Source organism: Protopterus annectens, chromosome 3.part0 (genome assembly GCF_019279795.1).
Source record: "Protopterus annectens isolate FY-2018-M chromosome 3.part0, PAN1.0, whole genome shotgun sequence".
NCBI lineage: Eukaryota > Metazoa > Chordata > Ceratodontiformes > Protopteridae > Protopterus > Protopterus annectens.
Window position 1 is genome coordinate 1,955,414,528 of NC_056731.1, and position 22,291 is coordinate 1,955,436,818.

Genomic DNA, 22,291 nt, shown 5'->3' on the forward strand with positions numbered 1-22,291 from the left:
GTGCACTAGTAGACAAACAGAGTTGCTCTTTTTTGACCACCAGCTTTGACTATGTAAATATTTCTTTGACATACATACTGTATATATGTTTCTGAAAATCAATAAAAATGTATTCAGTAAAAAAAAAAAAAAAAAAAAAACAAAAATGGAATAAAGGGTAATACCACTGAATCAGTAAAACACCCATTCCACGGTATAACACAGACTGTTGATCCAGGCATTGTCCCTTCTACTGATGTCAACCCTTGGAAAAGATGTGATGGAAAAGAAAACTTGTAAAAAAAAATGTGAGGATAGAGGCGGACCCTGGAAAATTTCTCGATGAGAAGGAAACCTGGTGGCAAGTATTTCTTAATGCTTACTTGCCACCAGGCTTAAATGATGTTGTCTGATTTAAAGTTAAGAGTATTTGATGAGTTTTTTTGAGTTATTGGTATTGTGTGTGTGCGCATCATAATATTCATTTCAGAGATTATGGATTTTTTCATTTTATAAGAATGTTTTATATTTATAGTTTTTGTATTCGATATGTTGGAATTTAGAATTTTTTAAATGTTTATGTATGTACTATTTTGTAGTTGAATATTTATTCATGTATATAGGTTTTAAAGATTATTTGGACTTTGTGTTCAATACTAATTGGTGTCAATTGTTAGGTAGGGTGTGTTCAGTATAAATGTGACTGCATTTGCTCTGTTACTTTGAAGAAGTTTGGTGATGTCTACCAAACAAAAGTACTTACTGTTTTTTTTGTGAAAATAAAGTCTTGGATTTACTTGGGGATTCCAGTCTGTGTGGCATTTCTTATTACTTGCTGGTCTGCCTTGTAAAAAAAGGTGTCGGAGAGGTCAGAAAGGGAAGCCTGTGACTGGATCTGCAGTGACTATGCCCCCTTTTTTCTGCACCCAGTCTCACCCAGCCCTTAAATTTCCCTTCTGTTCATATCTTCCTCAGGAATGGGGGATGCCTGTCACTTGTTGCATAATAATGGAAAAGGATGACCGATAAGTGGCTATTGCAGATTGTATCTCTGGCAGTTGCTGTCCCAAAACTTCTGTGAGTGCATCCATACAGAAAGAGCAAATATGTCTGGAATTGCTTGTTATTGATACAGGAAGCACCAGTAGAGAAGGACCTACAGAGAAAAGGATGCAGATTTTCAGTGTTTCTAGTATAAAGGAGAGGCCCTGTCAAATCTAAACACATCTCTGAAGGTTCAAGATGGTCACCCTTAGTTGCCCTTTTATCCCTCCTCTTTCCTTAGGCCGTGATGATATTCCTGGATCTGAAGGATGTCTACCATGAACAGATTCACAATACACTGGGGACCACAAGCATTTTCTCAGGTTTAAAGCAGGATGATCGCACTATAGTTTACCACTTTGTCCTTTGGATTAGCTACTGCATTCCACTCAGGGTCTTCTTACAATGCCTGGCCGGCCTCAGTAATAGCTTATTAGAAGAATATAGCGTTCACATCTACGTGTTGCCTGGATGATTGTCTAATCCAAACCAAATCTCAGGAGGATTTGAACTATATCTTACACTCTAAACCTGTTTTCAGAACCTAGAGTTTCTCACAGCATCCCAAAATTCAGTTTGGAACCTTCAAGGATCATCATTTTCTGGGGGTTCTGGTGGACCTCCCACCTATACGTGTTTGTCTTTCAGGACAAATCAGCCTTTCTGTCATGGCATGGCTTGAAGGAACAGCTGTATCTGTAATGTGTTTCCTCTGTATCCTGGGATACATGGCAGATACCGTGGGTGCAGTCTGGGGAAAGTTCAGGGCTCTTGGAGCCATTGTCACTTGCTCAGGGGGAGCAACAAAATCAAGGAGGTGAAGACAGTGATCCTAACTCTCGGGGCTGTCATGACAGTCTGGAGGTCAGGGTTTGTATAACTTATAACAGATAACACTAAGGTGATGTAGTACATAAGTCGTGGTGATGTGGACAGATGACACTAAGGTGATGTAGTACACGAGTCGTGGTGGTGGTGGGTATTCCCTACCTTGTTTGCAGACTAGTTATGCAAAGCCTCAGGGCTTCATACATCACATTTCAACAGACTGGTACAGGATAATTGCAGACCCAAACAAATGGATGTTTGACATCCACAGGTGGGAGTATATTGGAAATGGGCCTATTTTACTTCTGAACAACAGGCAACTCAGAAAATTCTGCCCCACCTGACATTGCGTCAACTGGCCAAGTCTCCCAGCTTTCTTCCTCAACTGTGCTGGCAGGCCTTCTATGTTTAGCCACCAGAAAATTCTTCTAATAGCCTACATTTGGCATAAGCATCACTGGTTCTCTTCCTCTTGTTGCAGATCACAGTGGAAAGACCAGTCACCTTGTCTCAGCATATGACCATCTTAACACCACTCGATTGGTCTTCAGTGTACACCTAAACCTGAAGACCCTCAGGCTGTCAGCATAAATTTTGCCATGTTACATTTTGTCTGCTTACTTTAGATGCTTTAGTAAAAATCATGAGGGAAGCTCGATGACCAAATACTAGGAAGTCCTACTCAGCTAAATGGAGTATTTTTTCTGTCAAATGTGTAGTTTGACCCCAAAATGGCAGAGTACCTTTGAATCTACAGTACCAGTCAGATTTTTTTCCAGTAGAATTAGCTTATTCCTCAGTAAAAATGTATTTGTCCGCTTTTTTAACCTGCCTGCCTATGGACCATCAGTTTTGCTGTCAGCAGTGAAACAGTTTCTCAGATGGTCTTTTCCTCTCAGCAACCCACCCCCATAGGAGAGTAGCTACAGAGTCCATTGAATATGTGGGAGAAACAAGACAAATGTTGGTATTGTAAAATATAATTGGAAGCAGTTGCACAAATCATTGCTGGTTGTGACGTACTAATGGCAGAAGGACTGTATACTGAAAGGCATAGTATGGGAAGTCTGTTGCACTGGGGATTGTGCAAACATTGTGGTACTGAAGTGGCTGAAAAACACTGGAAACATAAGCCACAAGGCATCATAGAAAATGAAGTCTACATCACATGGAATCGCCCATTACCAGCAGTTAAAAAGATCGATGCTAGAAAACCTGTTATAATTGTCCATGAAAAAAAGACAAAAGTAACATTCATCATTGAAATCACCACACCCAGTGACTACAGTGTCTTGCGTACAGAGAGAAACAAAGTCATTAAATATCAGGATTTGCAGGCAGAAATGAGAGCAGTGTGGAAGAAAGGGTACCCATGCAGTTGCAATAGTAGTAGACGAAACTGGTTGTATAAAAAATAATCTACAGTCATATTTAGATATGTTGCCAATACTTGCAACCCCATATGAATTGCAGGAGGAGTCATTACTGGGCACATTGCTGAAAGAATGCTAATTTCATTAACTGAAAACATGCTTTGACTGAGGAATGGGGTCCATTCCCATTATGGTATTAGAAACCCAAAAGACTTGGAGAAATAAAAAAAAGAGCAGCTGCTTCACAATGGAACTTTGTGTGTGCTGGAAAAGTTAATTCATACACTTTTTTTTTTTTTTTTTTTTTTTAGAACTAGCTGCCACTTCTCCCTGTCAAATACCTGACGTGGAAAATGAAATTTATGCTGCCTGTTATGTCAGGCAAATCGTTTGGGCCCTTCATAGCCTTCCATAGGAACAGTCTGCTTATGTAGGAATCCTTTTAATTTTTTTTCTTTTTTTTTTTTTTTTGTAGACTTGGCTTTAAACCAGGCAGTCTAATTGCCAGACTTTTTCTCTAATCTCAAAATGAGGAATGGTCCATTTCTTGGATGCTTGCAGGCTACTGAAATACTACCGTATAGAGCCAAAGACCTGAGGAGAATGAGCATCTTTATCCTTTTGCTACTAAAAAGTAAGGGAATTCTGTTTCTAAACAGATCATCTCTAAACGCCTGACTGCATTACCTTTTGCTACTCTGCCCATTGGAAGGCCCTTCAAGGGCATTTAGGTCTCATTTTACCAAGGCTACAGTAATTCTTGCGGGTTTTACTAGAGGGGTCAATGCTCCAAATTTTCTAAAGATGGCTACTTGGTTCTCTCTGCATACCTTTTCTGAGCATTATAAACCGGACATCTTGGCAGAGTTGATTTTCACTACTGTTCATGCAAGACCTCAATGTTTCCCAGGAAAATAACCAAACACTCAGTACAATAAGCAGGCTTTGGGAAGCTTCCCTTAGATGATGACTGCAGCAGTAATCCCTGTGAAGAACATAGGACAGTTGTGTGGGAACTTGTCATGATGGCAGAGTTTGAGCAGAATCTCTTGCAGTCATCCCGGCCTTCTCTTTCCATATTGTTCTGTATTGTGAGGGTCTTATGTCCTATGCCCTTTTTATTTCTCTCTCCATTGATCATCTCTGTTTCAGCTTTGACAACCATTTTCTGTATAGTTAGTGTTTCTGTCCAGTCCGGTTCAACTTTACTCCACGTATCCTTCTGTTTTCATTTGGGTTTTCCTCTCTCCCTTGCACCCCTCCCCATGACTTTTGCAATTGTCCATACCCTGTCCCTTGTGAGGGCTTCCTTCATCCTTCTCCAGAAGATTTTCTTACTCATGGTTTACTGTCTTGTTCATATCCACAAAAGTCCCCTAGCGTAGTCAGGTCTCTTAAACCTCTCCTCCAGGGTTCTCTGCAAACCTTTTTTTCCTAGTGCCTACCTTCTCTTCTTTCCTTTCATTCCAGGTCCCTTTACTCCATTTCTGTTGGCTATTAGTGTACATTGAGAGCTCCCACACGCACTTCAAAGACCACAGGGTTCTCCTTCCCCTCTCCTGTTCCCGATCTACCACCTTTCCCTTGTCATTTTTGACTGGTCTTCCATTCCAAAGTACCTGTCCCAAAACTTCTGCACATACGTCAAGAGTCTTTTCTGACCCTACCTACCTTTGGTGTCTTTAAATATTTGGACATGATGAAATTTCTTACTTTCATCTTCCCCATTATTCTAGATAGCTTCCTCCTCAATTTCCTTACCAAGCCTTACACCTCTAAATTCATTCTATTGTAGTTCTGTTCCTTAGTTTTCCCTACCATGACTCAGACTTCCAGTCCCAGGTATTTTGCTCAGTGATTGTCCTTTTATTGATGTATTCCTTCTTCATGACCCTGCCCCACCATGTTTGCCATTGCTATTTTGTTTGATACATTCCAGCCTGGACCACAACCCAAATTTCTCAAAAATGCTCTGGGACCCTCTTCAGGCATTTTTTTAATGACTTCTGTGATTGTCATCTACAAACCTGGAGCGCTATGTTCCTTGGCTCCTTAGAGTGTAGCACCTCCTTTATACCTCTTCCCAGGACTTTCATTATTATAAATAAGCTGGTAGCGGGTATCTTTGTACTTACCTTTCCAGTTTAGATACAATAATGTAGTTGGATCTCTTCAGTTGAGTCCTTCTCTATGGCTTTACCTACCTTATATACTCGTCTCTCAGTCCTTCCCGATATTTATTGGTGCTCCCTACCCCACTCTCAGATCTTCTTATGTCAGGTAGGCCCAATCCAGTTTGACATTGCATAAATTTGGAACATATCGGTAACCAAAAAAATGTTTTGCTACAGATTTAGTGTGATCAAACTACCCATTGTTTTTGCATATTTGTGTGTGCATAATATTGGAGGAAGAGGAGAAAGGAGGAAAAAATGCACAAAAAATGGAGAGGGGCAAAGGAAGGAAAAGAAGGTGGTTAAAGATTTACTAACATTCTTCAGGCAAGTAGAAATTGTGTGATGGAGGGCATTGTTGACAGAGGTGGGAGAAGTGTTTATGTTGTCTCCTGTTTGCAAGCATTTACATTTTGCTTGGGTGAACAGGTGTTTTTTTAGCTTAGTTCTGAATGTTGGTTAAGAGGTAACTTCTTTTGAGATGAGGTGCAGAGATGCCCAAAGTTTAGGGTCTATAGTAGAGAAAGCTATGCCCAGTACATTAACATTTGGAAAGTAGTGTTTTGAGTATTGGTCCATTGTGTTCTTGGCTTCTGAGTTTGTAGGAAGGTGTTTTTGGGCAGAACTTGGCAACTAACAACCTAAAAGAATCTTAGAGCTTGACTTTAAGTGAGAGGCCAGTAAGAATTCTGCCCTCTGACTGGAAGCCATTTGGCTTTTACTATGGTTGAGCAGTGGTGGATCAAAACCTGTCTTTCTGGTTTGTGCAAGTTTCTCCAGAATGCAGAACACAGCTTGCGTCATGTCTTGTAAGGACGTCCTGGACTCCCACATAAGCTTTGCTTATACTTCTGGATAAGTAGTTTGAAAAGTCTTGTAAAAGGAGTTTCATCCAGTGTTAAAATCCTTTTGCCAACTGCTGTATTTAGAAGCTGTTTCTTGATGCAGTTAAGTGTGTGGTGTACTGTGGGACATATCTTGGGTTTCTTTACAACTGCTTTCTTTACACATAGTAGAACTGAGCAGTTCTATAGTCCATGCTACTTGGTAGATGTCAGTGCTGGTTAACATGTTTATTATACAATGCAAGCTTGGCAAAGCCAAGAAACGTGCATGCTGATTGGCTAATCCAGCCAGCATGCACATTGTAAATCAAAAGTAACCAACGAAAAGTCCGGCTGCTAACGTACCATGCAGTGACGGCGACAAAGCAACTCAGTAAAACATAAGAGCAAGCACCAAAACCATAAAAAAGTGATTGCTTTTGCAGCTGAATCACCCAAAATCCATTATTCTTATTAGTAAACTCCTCAGCTCGAACAGCAATTAACTTCATAGATCCACCCTCACTCACAACTCTAACTCTATTTCCAGGTATACAGTTTACATAGAACTACAGAAGTCCGTATCTAAATGGAGAAAAAGCAGGAAAACCGTAATCAAGTCTCTGATATTGTACATCAAGCATCCAGCACAGAGTCTTGCTTCCTGTTGCAGTCCTCTGTCCCTCAGCTCATAAACACCAATGTACATGGTAAAGCCAGATCCACCCTCCGTCAACCTCTTCTTTCAAAAGTGTATGTGTACTAAACTACATTTAAGCACTGTAACAATGCTACAATAGAAAAATAAATGCAAGCACTGTACTTCTCAATACCACCCCTAAACCTTTCTGCCTGAACGGCTGCCTCTCTCACCTCACCTATGCTACAGTTATCCTTCAGAATAGGACGTAGAGTAAATGGTACTTTCCTCTTATCGCACCAACATGTACAGTGCTATTCAAAAGTTTGTATTTCCACTGGTACATAACAGAAAAGTACCATCCCAGCTTCCTAACCTACTTAACCCTTAAAAACCAACATAAACCCTGCAAAAACACCTTACCAGCAACCGCAATGCACATACCAAATCTCCTACTACAAACTCTATTTTATAAGTAAAACAAACACCGAACACCACGCTCGCGTTTGCTTACATCCCTTCACAGACAAAAAATTAGTAATAACTTGTATTTAAATAAAATACAAATAAAATAAACAATAAACATGAACTAAATGTGCACTATTTTATCTCAAAGTACAAAAATGCAAACTAAAGCAAACAAAAACCTAAATAACAGGAACAAAAACACAACACAAAACAAACACCATTGTATAATAGCAGTAACCCACGGCTGGGTGTGGGCAATGCTGGATTTGCCCACGGTTAGCTTTGTTTGGTCACGAGGACAAAATCCAGCATTACCCACACCCAGTTGTGGGTTATTGCTATAATAGTCCTTTGTCTGTATCATATTCTTTCTGGAATCCTGCTGTTAGCACATTTTCTCCTTGTTTTGCTTTCCTGGGTATCACCAACCTCGTCAACCTCTTTTTTTTTTTTTTTTTTGGGGGATATGTGCAGTTTCTCTAGACATGCCAGTGAGATTTTCCTTTTCTCTTTCATTCCTTCTGTTTGGCTGTTCCAGCTTTTCCTTGCATTCTGTCTATTAATTCCTAGTGGCCAGCCACGGTTATTGCTGCAATGTAGTTGGTCTGTTTTGCAACCCTGAAAAGCACTTTAAAGTTTTTTTGTGTGGTGTGCGTGGGGGTGGATAATATGTCTGTATCTCCTGTGTTGTTTTGCTTTTCCAGCTATTTTGTCATCTGTGTTACTGCTGGATGAGGAAATTGTTCAGTCCTTTTCATTAGCTTGTGGCACTTTCTGTAGTTTAAACTTTTATATGTTGTTGGCAACTTTGGCAGTTGCGTTGCAGGCATTGCTTTGGCAGTTGCGTTGCAGGCATTGCTTTGGCAGTTGCGTTGCAGGCATTGCTTTGGCAGTTGCGTTGCAGGCATTGCGTTGCAGGCATTGCGTTGCAGGCATTGCGTTGCAGGCATTGCGTTGCAGGCATTGCGTTGGCAGTTGCGTTCAGGCATTGCGTTGGCAGTTGCGTTCAGGCATTGCGTTGGCAGTTGCGTTCAGGCATTGCGTTGGCAGTTGCGTTGCAGGCATTGCGTTGGCAGTTGCGTTGCAGGCATTGCGTTGGCAGTTGCGTTGCAGGCATTGCGTTGGCAGTTGCGTTGCAGGCATTGGCGTTGGCAGTTGCGTTGCAGGCATTGCGTTGGCAGTTGCGTTGCAGGCATTGCGTTGGCAGTTGCGTTGCAGGCATTGCGTTGGCAGTTGCGTTGCAGGCATTGCGTTGGCAGTTGCGTTGCAGGCATTGCGTTGGCAGTTGCGTTGCAGGCATTGCGTTGGCAGTTGGACAGTCCAGACATGCCTTTTAGGGTTTCTGTACTGTATTTATTTATTTATTTATTTAGTTGACATTTATTTACTCTGGGAAAATTCATCCGAGTCCGAAAATAACCCATTTTCATCAGAGACCTAGGGAGAAACGCTCCAAAGTTAGACCATTATGTACGTACATAATGCATCTTAGCTTTATACAGTGGTTAGTTTAATTTAATATGGGGAAGCATGCATTCAAGCATTTTAATTTTGCATGCATGCTAATACATTAAAAAATCCATGTGCAAACATATAATAAATTTGTCTTCATTAACGTAGAAGATAAGTATTGTACATTATTTCTTAGGGTAAGACATGCTATTCTTCAGTTCTTCCTTGTAGTATTATGACACAGGGATATGTTGTTAAGAAGCCATTACATTATAAAAGAAGATGGAAGGCATTGTGGAGAGATGAGGGAAAGAGTGTAGGAAGGAAGTTAGCTGAAAAGGGCTGCTGAATCGAATATGGGTTTTGGTGGTAGTGTTAGTCCGGAGTAAAAATGTAGAGAAATAAGTTAGCTTGGAGAAGATCAGCCAGAGGTGGAAATGTTAAGTCCAAGTTAGCCAGGAGCCGAGTATGAGCATAGCAATGTATTAACATGTTTTAGGGTGTATTTGAAGACTTCCAGGTTAGTAATTGTTTTGTGGATGGAGGAGAGAGTTCCAGACTTTGGCTGCAGAGTAAGAGTATAAGCTTGTCCTGGTACTTTTGAGGGATTAGAGATGACCAAGAGTTTTTTGTCTTCCGACCTTAGGATTCTGTTTGGGGTGTAAGGATTAACTATGCAACTCAGGGCTGCGCATGCTAAAGGTTTATAAATTATGTGCAAGTTTAAGAGCTGGATGTAATGGAAGTGGTTTGGGAGTTCAAACTATTGTAGCATATGTAATGCTCTACAATGATGTGTGTTGGTCTTTGAATTAGTGGGAAACTTGGCCACTTTGTTGTAGCAACATTCCATTTATTAGAATATATAATGTGTATTAATTAATATATATTTATTTATTGACATTTGATTATCAGGAAAGATAAATACTTAGGTTCGTAGGTGCGTACTAAGCTAATGGGCCTGGGTCCTTTAAAGCCTAGCCCATAGAAGTGCCCTGTCATTGTGCCTCCCTTAATATATAAATACTAATATATAATATAATACTATATAAATACTTAGGAGCTCTCTGTGACTTGCTGAAGTCAACTGCTTATGCCTACAAAACTCCTGAGTAACCATCAAAACTGATACCCTACCTGACTAACTTTTTATCCTCAGTGATCAAATTGTACACATTGTTGGTGTGTAATGTTTGTAAATAAGTTGTACCATTGTGTTTAATATTTATTTTCATATATTGAGACTGTATATACACTATAATATTGTGCCTTTTCTTGTATGTGCTATTAATGTTATGTGGAGCTTTTCTCCCTGGGCCTCTACTGAAAGTGGGCTCACCTAGGCCCAGTAGACTTTCCCGGTTAACAAATGCAATAAAGAAATAATTTTGACTGGGTAGGAGCTTATTTTTAGCAGATGTCCATGGAAAAAAGCTCCACGGTATTACAAAACATTTTAAGAACAATAATTTTACAGTCTTTAAAAATAATACAAAAAAACAACTGCAGTTTAAATAATTGTACCAAATTTGACTTGAAATCATCGGTTAAGAATAGATGCAATTTTGTATGATAATGATTTACTAGAGACATTTTTAGTCAGTTTATAGAGAAATTAATGCTAAGTTAATATAGTACAAACGGGAACTGCAGTATGAAGTAAGAGAAAAGCAGGCTTATGGTAATTTTTGAGAGAAAGCCAGGTAGAAAAATTGATACAAGTAAGGAAGTGAGTGAAGAAGGGAGAGTAAGGAAATAAATGAATGGTCATTTGTCCACATTTAGGGACATTTAAACATCTACATAAAGGTTCTCTGTTAAAGCCTCAGCAAGAACTCCCATTGTGGAGTTTACAGTTCCTTAATTTGCTATAGTCCCTTTGCCTGGGCTTGACGGTCCTGCCAGTGGCGTAAGTTCTGCAACTTCGCCCTTCTGTTTTGCACCTTAAGACTTGTTTTGCAGATTATGGTCTCTGGGCTTTAACCTGTGAATGAACAGAAAACAGTTTTGCAATAATTTACTGTATATTTTGAAGGGTGTCTCTACCATCAAGCAAGTACATCCTTGGACATCTCTCTAAAACGGTCCTTATTCTGAAGGAAATAAAGATTTTCAGTTGCTTGTTAGGTCACAATGTTTCTGAAATGTAATTTGTTCCATTTGTCATTTGGACTCCCTTGGTGTTTTATCTCTGTCAGGAACAGTAAAGGTGAGATAAGAGGTGCCTATTTATAGGTACTGATCTGTCTCTCTCGTGGTCTTTACTGCAGGATTTCTTCACAAAATTTCTATCGTGCACGTTATGGGCTTGTACAAATTTCCTCTTCAAGATCTGCTGTTATAGTAAAATCTTTTACAAGTTTTTTTATTTTGTGTGGCATATTAGCAATGTTTATGAATGCTTCGTTAAATAAAGACTGTTCTTAGAACTGCAAACAAGCCTTCACAAAGTAAAGCAATATTACATCATGGAGTGTAAGTTTGGGGGGGTGAAAAATTCACTCAGTTTCTGAATTAGTAGTTGGAAAGAGACTTTGCTGGCAGGTATGCTTAAATGCAGCTTTTATGGAAGTGTCTTTTGTAGATTTTCACTTCCTTTGTCATGTCATATGTAATGCATTTTGCTTGTCTTTGTTTTTGCTCAGACTGCATCCTAAGAATTGTCTGGGAGTGCGCCAGTTTGCAGAAACCATGATGTGTTCAGTGCTGTATGAAGCAGCCAACCATTTCATACACCAGCACTTCGTGGAAGTATCTGTATCGGAAGAGTTTCTGGCTTTGCCATTTGAGGATGTGTTAGAACTTGTCACAAGGGATGATCTCAATGTCAAATCTGAGGAACAGGTACTTGCTAGTTTGCATAGTATAAGAATCTCTGAACTTCAAATACAGTCATGATTACAGATAAACAGCTTTAGAATGAACATTTCAGATTTCTACACAAGTGGAAGTATGCTCGGAAGATGTGTTTGAAAATTTACATTTCTTTTACTTTTAAATGAGTGTACCCCTGCAGTAGTATTGCACTGTTTATGGTCAATATACTTGCTGTACTGCTTTCTGTGATTGTATTTTTTTTTGCATATTTTGTATTATTGTCCTAGTGGTCCTTATGGCTGCAAAGGGTACGTGGACCAATTCACTTATCTGGTTAACAAATGCAAACAAGTAATGATGTTTCTGACTGTTAGTAATAAAGTCAGTTGAGCAAATATTTGAAATGCATTGTGTACAGACTTCTACATTTCTACATTTAACACAGTAAGTTGAAAGAGAGCAGTGTTTTTTGAATGGTAAACCAGCACTAAATGCCAAAAAAATGCACGTGCATTAGGACCACTTGTTTACATCGCAGATGCTCCAGTGTAGCTCACTTTGTACTAAAAGCACAACTCACCAAGGTGCAGATTTAAAAAAAAAAATAAAAAGGAAAAAAAAGGAAACTCCTTTGATATGTAGTGTAAAATGTTGTACATATGTTAAAGGCTTCCTTCTGCCTGCAATCACCTCTTCAGATAACACTGATGGGTGCAGTGATCTGAATGAGAGACTAGATCCCAAGGTGGGGCTGGTTGCCACCTTAGCTGAGGGGAAAACTTCCTCAACTTATAATGGAACAGTTTGCTGCACTGCAGCTACAATGTGAAGCACATATTGCCTGGCCATCATGAAGTAATGAGAACGACTTCTGCTCTTACATCAAGTTCTGTGGGTGAAAGAGGGATTGGAATGATTAAACCTTCATTCCCCCAACTCCCCACCTCAGTTACTGCTTAAACACAGGAACACAGAATGTAAAGGACAACAAGCCAATCTACTGTAAATTTAATTCTTCCTAGAGTCTCCCCAGAATTAATTACATTTGTTCTGTTTGTAAAGATGATTCTAAAATGCATGAAGCTGGCCCACAATAATGGTAAAGGATTGATAACAGCCTGAATGCCACTTTCAGTAAATTGTATCCTGCAGCTGACTGCAAGGAAACCACGCCAAAATATTCTGTAGCACCCTCATAAGACATGAAGCTGAGGTATCTGGTGTTTCTTCATTAAAAAAAAAAAATAATTAGTTGTGCTGGTGGTTTGTAGCATATTTTTTGCCTTTGTTATTCAAGTATGATTGTTGGGAAGTATTTTGTAGGTACACACAACCACCACAAACTAAAAGCTAACCATCAGAGGATATGTGGCATTTGGAGTGTTTCTGTAGCTCTGCAGTAGTCCTGCTTAATTCAAGTGATCATAATGTTCCTTTTCTCCAGAAAAGTAAAGCTGCAGATGTTATAATGGACTTTCAATGCTGCTATTTCATTATACAACATCAGGTTACTTGTCTGTGATTTATTTATTGCTGTTTGCCGGGAAAGTCAGACTGGAATAAAGTCTCATTTTCAGCAAAGGCCTTTGGAGAAAAGCTGCACATACACAGCAAATACATCATAAATTGCATAATCATGATCATGAAACAGTCCGGAACAAAACAAACAGCTGACATCAAATGTTAATCAGAATGAAATAATTGGTAGACGAGTGATTAGTAGTGAAGAAAGGAAATAAGTTTGGATGGAAGAGGGGGGGGGAGATAAGAAGCTGATACATTTTTCTTTCCTATGATGTAGAATTATATTTCAAAAGGGTAATTTGTGTCCACACATTAATCATTTGTGGTTTTCTTGTGTGTGCTACCTGAAACACAGAAGAGTATGTGCCCTACTAGGAACATGTCTCCTTCAGCTCTGACCTTTTCCCAGTAGCCCATGCCAGCATAACTGCTGCATAGCAAGGTATGGCAAGGGTAGTTTGAAAAACCCCAAATAAATACATCAGCATTTCTGCATGCACCTTAGAGTTTTCATTGTAGTCATAATGCTTGCAGTAGGCAGTTTTGAAGAAAATAAGACTTGCATAAGATTGTGCATACATGCAAATAGTAGTGAATAATGACACTCATGTTGTCTGTCAGTTCATGGTCACATGTCTGTGGCATTGCAGCTGGACAGGGACATGACCCGGATCTGTCTTAGGCAGTTAGACATTGGCTCTTTGTTTAGAATACAAGAGATCTAGCTTTAGAGGCCCTTTGCAGTGTGTGACTCTCGGGATTTCCTATTGTGATATTCCTAGCTTGGCACAGTTTTGAAATTATTCAGCTGCTGTACATTGGTGCATCTGCCTCCTGCTGGTGCATGTGTCCTGATGTCATAAGCAGGAGTATTTAGTTCATGCACTCCCCAGTACTTTTCTGACATTCACCCAGTTCATATCTTGAACTTAACGTACATCATTGAAATGTACCAATCATTACTGCCTAAAAGGGTGAAACATTTTGTTTTACCATCTCCAAATCGAGAGTCAGGACCTGCCCAGGCATTTTTTATACTATGCGGGAGATGTGTACATTGTGAATTGCTACATATGCTAGTATTTCACCTTTCTCACCCCCAAAAGGTGGAATGAAAATCTTGAGGTGTACATCACCTCGTAGAAGAATGGCAAATCCAGAGACTATGTGGGGGTATGATAGATGAGAGGAGAAGAGGTAGAGGGAGGGTTTTGGCTTAAATTGGTCTTCAAAACCCATCCTGGAAACGCATTTAGCAATTTATAAGTTACCCTTTCCTCTTCAGCTAGTGAGCGATAGTTTTTTTTTTTAGCCCATCATCTACAAGAGCATGAGAGGTGCCCCAATCTTCCTGCACTTAAAAGTCAAGAGCACAACCATGAGCAGCAGTCATCTGGTACAGAGTGGGTTAGAGTCCCTCAACAAAAGTTCTTAAGTGGAAGTGTGATGTAGCAGGCTTAGAAAATAATGTAATTTAAGGTTATCTAGACTGGAATGTTGCAGGCAGAAACTATAAGTTAGAAAATGCTTTTTTTCTAAATGGTATCAGACCATTATTTAAATTTCATAGAAATAACATCATTATATTTGCCTTTGGCTGGGCTAGAACCTGATGACTGCGGTTGCACACTACGTGTTGCACTTGCATTTCCTGCCTTTAGCAGGGTCATGCACTAAATATTGTACTAAATAAATGATACATTATTAGTTTTGTCTTGCTGGTCTCTCTTGAGTGCTAATCTTAGTTCTGTTTTTCATAGGTACATATTTTCTATCTCAGTTTTCTGGCAGTGTTCATCTGTCAATCCCAAGGATAGACCCGAGTTCCTAAATAAGGCAGAACAGACTGTGTGAGGATATTTATATATTTTCCAAGAAAATGTTTTTCAAAGAATCTTCATGTATGGAAATTTCTGCAGCTGCAGTTTTAACTTGGAAGAACAGTGTGTATTTTCATGATGAATTTGGTACACCACAGAAAAATATTCTTCTGTCTCATGTCAGACAAAATTCCGTTAATCTATTTTATTATATGACTTATAAAATCGCATGCATCTGTTCCCAAATGTCTTGCCCAGTCCACTTTTACATTGGTGCTGATAACCTATTTACACTTACAGTTTAAGTGCTTTGTAAATCGGTAGATGTGAAGTTAAGTCTCGCCATTCATTCTTCACTGATGGGTTCGGAGCCGATCCTCGGCTCCGACATGGCCGATTAGCAAGCTCAAAGTTCTCCAGTAGCTAGAGACCCAACCCCTTATCCCACAATGCACTGCTGGAATTAACTCAGATCTAGTTTTCTGTGGCACAGATCTCTTGGTTTCTAGCATTGCTCGAGACTATTATTGGGAGTTTTCAACTTTCAGCAAGTTTTCTATTTAAATTTTTATATCTTTATCATTATATAATAATATCTAGTTAACAATTTTCTGTGTTCTCCCCTTTCCCCAGTAAAATCTTTGATTGCCTTTGGCCCTTTCTTATAGTTGTTAGTGTTCCCTTTTTGGGATTCTTGTTATTGGATTGCTTAATCCTATTTATCTTGATACAGTTAAATAGTTGGTTACTAGTTGCCTCTTTGGGCTGTGTGTATTGTGAGTTAGTTAGATTTCTTCTTTAACTTTAAATAGCTCAATAGTGTATTTCCTTTATATTGGATTTTGTGAAATGTCTCAAGAGAAGGAAAAACATCCAAAGTCTGGGTTTAAAAAATGCCCAGACTGCGGAGAGAAGATGTCCGTCACGGATGCCCATGTGCAGTGTGTTTACTGTTTGGGTGAGGTGCACCTGCAAGAGTCCTGCAGTATCTGTCACTCCTTTTCCACTAGGGTGCTTGCAGAAAGGAAGAGGAAGTAAATTGATAGGGGTATTATCAAACACCTTTTTTCCAGAGGCATTGTCTGACCAGGATGGGGTCAGCAAATTGTCCAAATCTTCCTCTGAATCCAGGACTAAGAAAGGAAAAAAGTCAGAAAGTGTAATGACTGCCTTCGGAACCGGGACACTGCTTTGGAACTGGTTGCCGAAAAACCTCCATCGATACTGCTCCATTCGGCTGCATCTGTTCACTCTTCCAGGTCTTCTGTCAGCCTGTCCGATCTGGATATGGACTGGCTGGTTCAGAAACTCTTAAAGGCACCAGGCCTAGCTAAATTGCTGTCTGCTCAGACCCACCCATCTGAGCCGAAGACCATTACTCCTGAATTGTCTGCTCCTCCTCCGAGCCATACCGGACCTTCGGAGCCGGAGGAGGCCGACCTGATGATTGTGGATCCCTTGGAGCCGAAACCTGCTCCAGTGTCGTCGGCTCCATCTGCTCAGATGTTCTCGGCACCGACCGTGGACTCTAGGAGCCGACACTCTCCGGTCGGGTCCGGGGAGGATAGTTGTACCGACTTGGTGCCGACTCTTCCTCTCAGGGCCTCGGCTCGGGTGAGCTCGGCTCCTACTCGAGCTCGGAGCCCATGGCTTCGGTGCGGGAGGGGATCGCGGCTCCTTCGGATCCGTCAACTCCTTCTCATTGGAGCTGAGGTGCATTTGAAGCCATGAGGCGAGTGTAGTCTCCTAAGACTTCCTCATCTCAAGGTCTGCCCTCTTCTTCACCTAAAGTGCCTGTGTCAGTTTCTGTTTCCTCCGATCATCCCAAGCGTAGAGACCCAGCGCCTCAGGTAGCCCCACAGGGCGCTCCCTGCTCTTCTAAGACCTCTCCAGAAGTTACCCCTGAAGATGTCCCCAGGAAGAGATTATGCAAGAGGAGGCATTTGGACTCCCCACAGGAGTCTTTCACATCGGACACCAACTTGGATGAATCAGAAGGGTCCTCTAGATCCCCCTCTGAGGACATCTCCTTTGTGGAGATTCTTGAAATTCTTAGGCAGAGGGGTGATTGGCAGTCCAAGAGCCCTACTGAGGACAAGTCGGTTCTCCTGAAGGCGTTCGGGTCTCAACCTTCCACCTCTTTGGTATCTCCGCCCTGTGATGAGCTTATGGAGCTGGTCTCTCGTTGGGTGAGGGAGTCACCAGAATCCTATGGAACCTGTTCCTAGGAGGCCTAATAAGTTTATTTCTGCCCCCGTGGATAAGTCCTTTTTGACCAAGGGAGTCCCTGTTGATGCCATAGTGGTGGCAGCAGCTGCCAAAAAGGAAATGTGCGAGACTTCCTCGTCTATCCATCCTCCTAACAGAGAGTCTAGAATCATGGATAGATATGGGAAATGCATGTTTAGTTCAGCGACTTATCCTCCTAACAGAGTCTAGGATCATGGATAGATATGGGAAATGCATGTTTAGTTCAGTTACTTTCTCACTCGGATCACTGAACTACTTGACACATTTTACCAGATTGCAGAGAGATGATCTTAAGGAGTTGGGAGATATTCTTCAGGGTGCTGTAGCTACGTGTGTATCCGACAAGATTGCCACTCTGCTCGCTACCCTCAATTCGATAATCAACTCGTCTATGCTTCTCGTATCTTATGCAGCTGATGGTTCGAGTAGAGCTGCAGGTACAGGAACTGCTCTTCATAGGCATGCCTGGATGTGACTCTGTTCCTTTGCAGAACCCTTCAAGTCCTCCTTTACGAATACCCCATTTGATGGCTCATCCTTGTTTGAGCCAAAGGTGAAAGAGACTTTGACCAGGTGTGAGCAAGAGGGAAAGACTCTGCCGGAGTCCATTTTTCCACCCCCACTCAACCCTTTCCTAAAGGTCAGAGGGGAGGAAAGATCTGGTTCTGGAAAGGCCAAGGAGCCTTTCAAGATGCACGTGGAGAGCTCCCCTCCAGAGGGAGAGGAGAGGGGCTCTCCACGGGTGTCTTGAAAGGCTCCTTGGGCTTTCCAGAAAGCCCAAGGAGCCTTTCAGGACACCCGTGGAGAGCCCCCCTCCAGAGGTAGAGGAGGTGGTTACAATGGGAGACACCGCCCTCGTGGCAGAGGGGGTCCGCAACACTAGGGTGACGGATCACTTCGGTCAGTCCTACCAGCGCTCCTGAACGGAGGTCCAACTGTTCTACTCTGGAGGCAGTCGGGGGTCACTTGTCATTGTACCCAGAAGCCTGGCTAAATATAACAAATGACATTTGGGTACAAAGTATCATTTCCAGAGGGTATTTCATACAATTCTCCACCCAGCCTCTTCCCATCAAAAAAATCCCAGACGTTCCACCCAGTCACATGGGACAAGCAGCAGTAGAGGTACGCAGATTGCTAGAAAGAGTTATCCAGCCAGTCCCGGCAGACGAAACAGGATTCGGAACTTACTCAAGATTATTTTTGGTTCCAAAGAAAACGGGACTGGAGACCTATTTTGGATTTCAGCAGACTCGACCAATTTGTGGGAAAGGAGAAGTTCCGAATGGTCACGCTACAGTCCATACTCCTGTTTTTAGGGAAGGACAATTGGATGTGCTCGATCGATCTTAAGCATGCGTACTACCACATAGATGGCCAGACCATCTAGAGATCACCTGTGTTTTCGGCTGGGAGCCAATCATTATCAATTCTGAGCTCTGCCCTTTGGTCTCACTACAGTCCCCAGAGTGTTCACCAAGTGCATGGCAGTAGTCATGGCTCACCTGAGGCATATAGAATTCCAGGTGTTTCTGTATTTGGACGATTGGCTCCTTACCTCCACCACCAGGCATCAACTTCTTCAAGCGAGAGAGGCTACTCTGACACACTGCGATCGGCTAGGCATTGCAGTCAACTTCAAAAAGTCTGCCTTGTTGCCATCGCAGCATATCATTTTTATAGGGACAGAATTAGACACGTCAACCACCACTCTTCGTCTTCCACCAGAAAGGATTTGTATTCTTCGCCAACACATCATGCCTTTGGTATCAAAGAACAGAGCACCAGCTGCAGAGGTATTGAAAGTACTAGGATTGATGGCAGCAGCAATCTTGGCAATCCCGTTAGCAAGGATGCATATGAGAATCCTTCAATGGCTTTTATTCACGCAATGGTCTTACCAAGAACTTCCAATGAATCACATGATCCTGATAACTAATTCCTGCAAGAGGGATCTTCAGTGGTGGTTGACGTCTCCTCATGTCACAATAGGATATCCCTTCATGCTAGCCCCTCCAGTTGCCACTGTGACCACAGACGCTTCCCTGATAGGGTGGGGGGGCTTTTTCAGGGAAAGACTGCCCAAGGCACATGGACATATCAAGAATCACATCTGCATATCAATGTCCTGGAGATGAGAGCAGTACTTCTAGTGTTGCAATACTTTCAGGACTCTCTTCCTCTAGGGACAATTGCAATACAGACTGACAACATGTCAGTGGTCTGGTACCTGAACAAGCAAGGTGGGGCCAAGTCTTACCCCCTTTGCCGAGAAGCCCTCAGAGTATGGTAGTGGGCAGTGTCATCCCAGCACTTTCTGTTAGCAATGCACATCCCGGGCAAATCCAACGTCCTAGCAGACAAGACTGAGCAGGGCAATTTTATTGCCCCACAAATGGTCCCTCAAACAAGAGATTGTGGACAGGATTTTCCACAAATGGGGCCAGCCTTACTGCGACCTGTTCGCCAGTCATATGAACAACAAATGCAGAAGCTATTTTGCCCTGATTTTCCCACACCAGGTCACTCCCCGAGGGATGCTCTTGTCCACAATTGGCCCCCGGGTCTCCTCTATGCATTTCCCCCCAATTCCCCCGATACCCAGATTCTTGCAGAAAGCAAAGTCACTGGGATGGATGATCATCCTTATAGCCCCTCATTGGCCTTAGCAGATTTGGTTTCCATTTCTTTACCATTACATTCTGGAAGATCCATGGATCCTGGACCCAGTTCCGGACTTATTGACACATCCGTCAGGGGATCTTCATCCTTCATTGCCGACACTGAAGCTAACCGCTTGGCTGCTCAAATTCCCCGCATAGACAGGCTTTATAGTCTTTCCCATGACACTAATCAAATTTTGTTGGCTTCCCATAAACCTTCCTCTAGAAAATTGTATCGTAGTAAGTGGAAGAGATTCTCCATTTGGGCTTCTTCCCATAACATTGACCCTTACCAAGCGCCATTGTCTTCCAGTCTACAATTCATGACAGAAGTTTTCAACAAAGGAGTAGCGGCTGCTACGGTGCTAGTACAGTTAGCTGCTATATCTAATTTCCATCTAGGGATCGATTTTTTGAATACTTTGGCTCACCAGTTGTCTAAGGCTTTTCTAAAAGGTTCTTTTCACATGAGGCCTCCAATGAAGACGCCTTACTCTCCCTGGAATTTGAATTTTATGTTATCTCTCATCATTCTTCCTCCTTTTGAGCCTGCTTCATCTTGTGAACTAAAATTTCTATTGTGGAAAACTATCTTCCTATTAGCCATCACTTCAGCCTGCAGAGTGTCAGAGCTTCAAGCCCTATCCATCAAGCCCCTTTATGGTCTTCCATGCTGATAAGAGTATCTCTCAGGACAAATCCATCCTTTTTGCCTAAAGTATATTCTGAGATTAACGTAAATCAAGTCATTGAGTTGCCCATTTTCTTCCCTAACCAGACTAACAAATTGGAATATATGTTGCACAAACTCGATGTTCACAGACAACATAGATTTTATTTAGAACAAAAGACATTAGGAAATCAGATCAGCTTTTTGTCTTTTTCTGAGGCCAGGAAAGGTAAACCAGTTGCCAAAACAACCCTGTAAGTGGCTGTCTGCATCACTTACACACATTCTTTTCAGAACATTCCCTTGTCTAGTAAGGTGAAGGCTCATTCAATCCGAGCAGTTTCTACCTCTTCAGCCTTTCAAGCCAAATTACCTGTGGACAACATCTGTGCAGCAGCCACTTGGTCTAAACCTCACACGTTTATAACTCATTACAAAGTGGATAAGGCCTCCAGGGACAGGACTTCATTTGGTTCTATGGTTCTAAAGAGTGTACTTCCGTGAGCCACCCAAGGGTGCTAGGGACATTACCCATCAGTGAAGAATGAACGGCGAGATTGAACAACTTCACATAAAGAAGTTATGTACTCACCATAACGTTCCAAGCGAGTTGTTCCATCTCGCCTTCATTCTCACGTCCCTCCCTCCTTCCCCCTCCTGGCTGGCAATTGACCTGGAGGCTGTCTTCATCCTGGTTTTTCAATGTGTCTTCATTCCTAGGCAGAATAATTATTGTACTTCTATATGGTACGCAGTAAACAAGATCCGAGGTGATTCCAGCAGTGCATTGTGGGATAAGGGGTTGGGTCTCGAGCTACTGGAGAACTTTGAGCTTGTTAGTCGGCCGTGTCGGAGCCGAGGATCGGCTCCAAACCCATCAGTAAAGAATGAAGGTGAGATGGAACAACTCGCATGGAACGATGTGGTGAGTACATAACTTCTTTTTTTGTCTCCTCAGATTCACAGGCCACTTCTAAGTCATCTGTGCCTTATTTGCTCAAGGTTTACACACTAGAGCAACTGGAGACTACTTTTATTAGAATCATTTGAGGTAATAAAGGTTTACCAGAAAGATTTGTAGACTTCTGCTGGTATTTCACCATATGTGTAGGACCTATGGGGTTACCCTCACATTACACCTGCCTGCACTATGTTTGTAGTGGGTTTTGTCCGAGAGTGTATGGGGAACGCACAGTTGGACTTGTACTGACTTATGACCTGATGCCACTACTGGGGTGTTTCACTCTAAGCACCAATGCCTCATTGCTCAACAGTACCCATCTGTCAGCCACTCTTCATTCTCTTGTGAATGCAGCCCCCCCCCCCCAAGAAAAAGAACTATAGATAGGAGAGTTTCTCATGGCGACTAAGGAGACTTATAAAAGTATGGAGATAATTGTTTCTGAGACAAGAATAAGGAAACCTTCCCTCTTGATGACTGAGGAGACACCTAGGTTCACAAGGTGAAATCAGCAGGCCTTTAGCTTCTCTAGCTTCAGTACAGAAAAAAATAATTATTTAGAGAATAATATGAATCGGAAAACTTGGTCCTTTTTATTATGAAGCTTCTCTGGAAGGATGCTGTTTGTTCAGCCTGGAAGTCTACAGATTCCATCTGTCTCCTTGTGAGAAGGCAGGAAGCCATCTTTGTATACCTAGTCAAGTGATTTAACACCTTGTTTAAGCCTCTCAGAACAGGTACTCGTCATCACATTAGTCCAGGCTGGTCTCGCAGACCACAGTATCTTTCTCAGTTTGCTGCTCT

The 22,291-nt window shown here is 41.7% G+C and overlaps 1 protein-coding gene across 2 annotated transcripts in view; it reads left to right on the forward strand.

The window, feature by feature from the left end:
• Positions 1 to 22,291, forward strand: part of KLHL18 (kelch like family member 18) — a 698,878-nt gene that overhangs the window by 388,169 nt on the left and 288,418 nt on the right. For both annotated transcript variants that reach the window (XM_044066030.1, XM_044066031.1), the window contains exon 4: positions 11,428 to 11,626. In XM_044066030.1, coding sequence (XP_043921965.1) covers positions 11,428 to 11,626 — 199 coding nt within the window. The remainder of the gene's footprint in view (positions 1 to 11,427; positions 11,627 to 22,291) is intronic.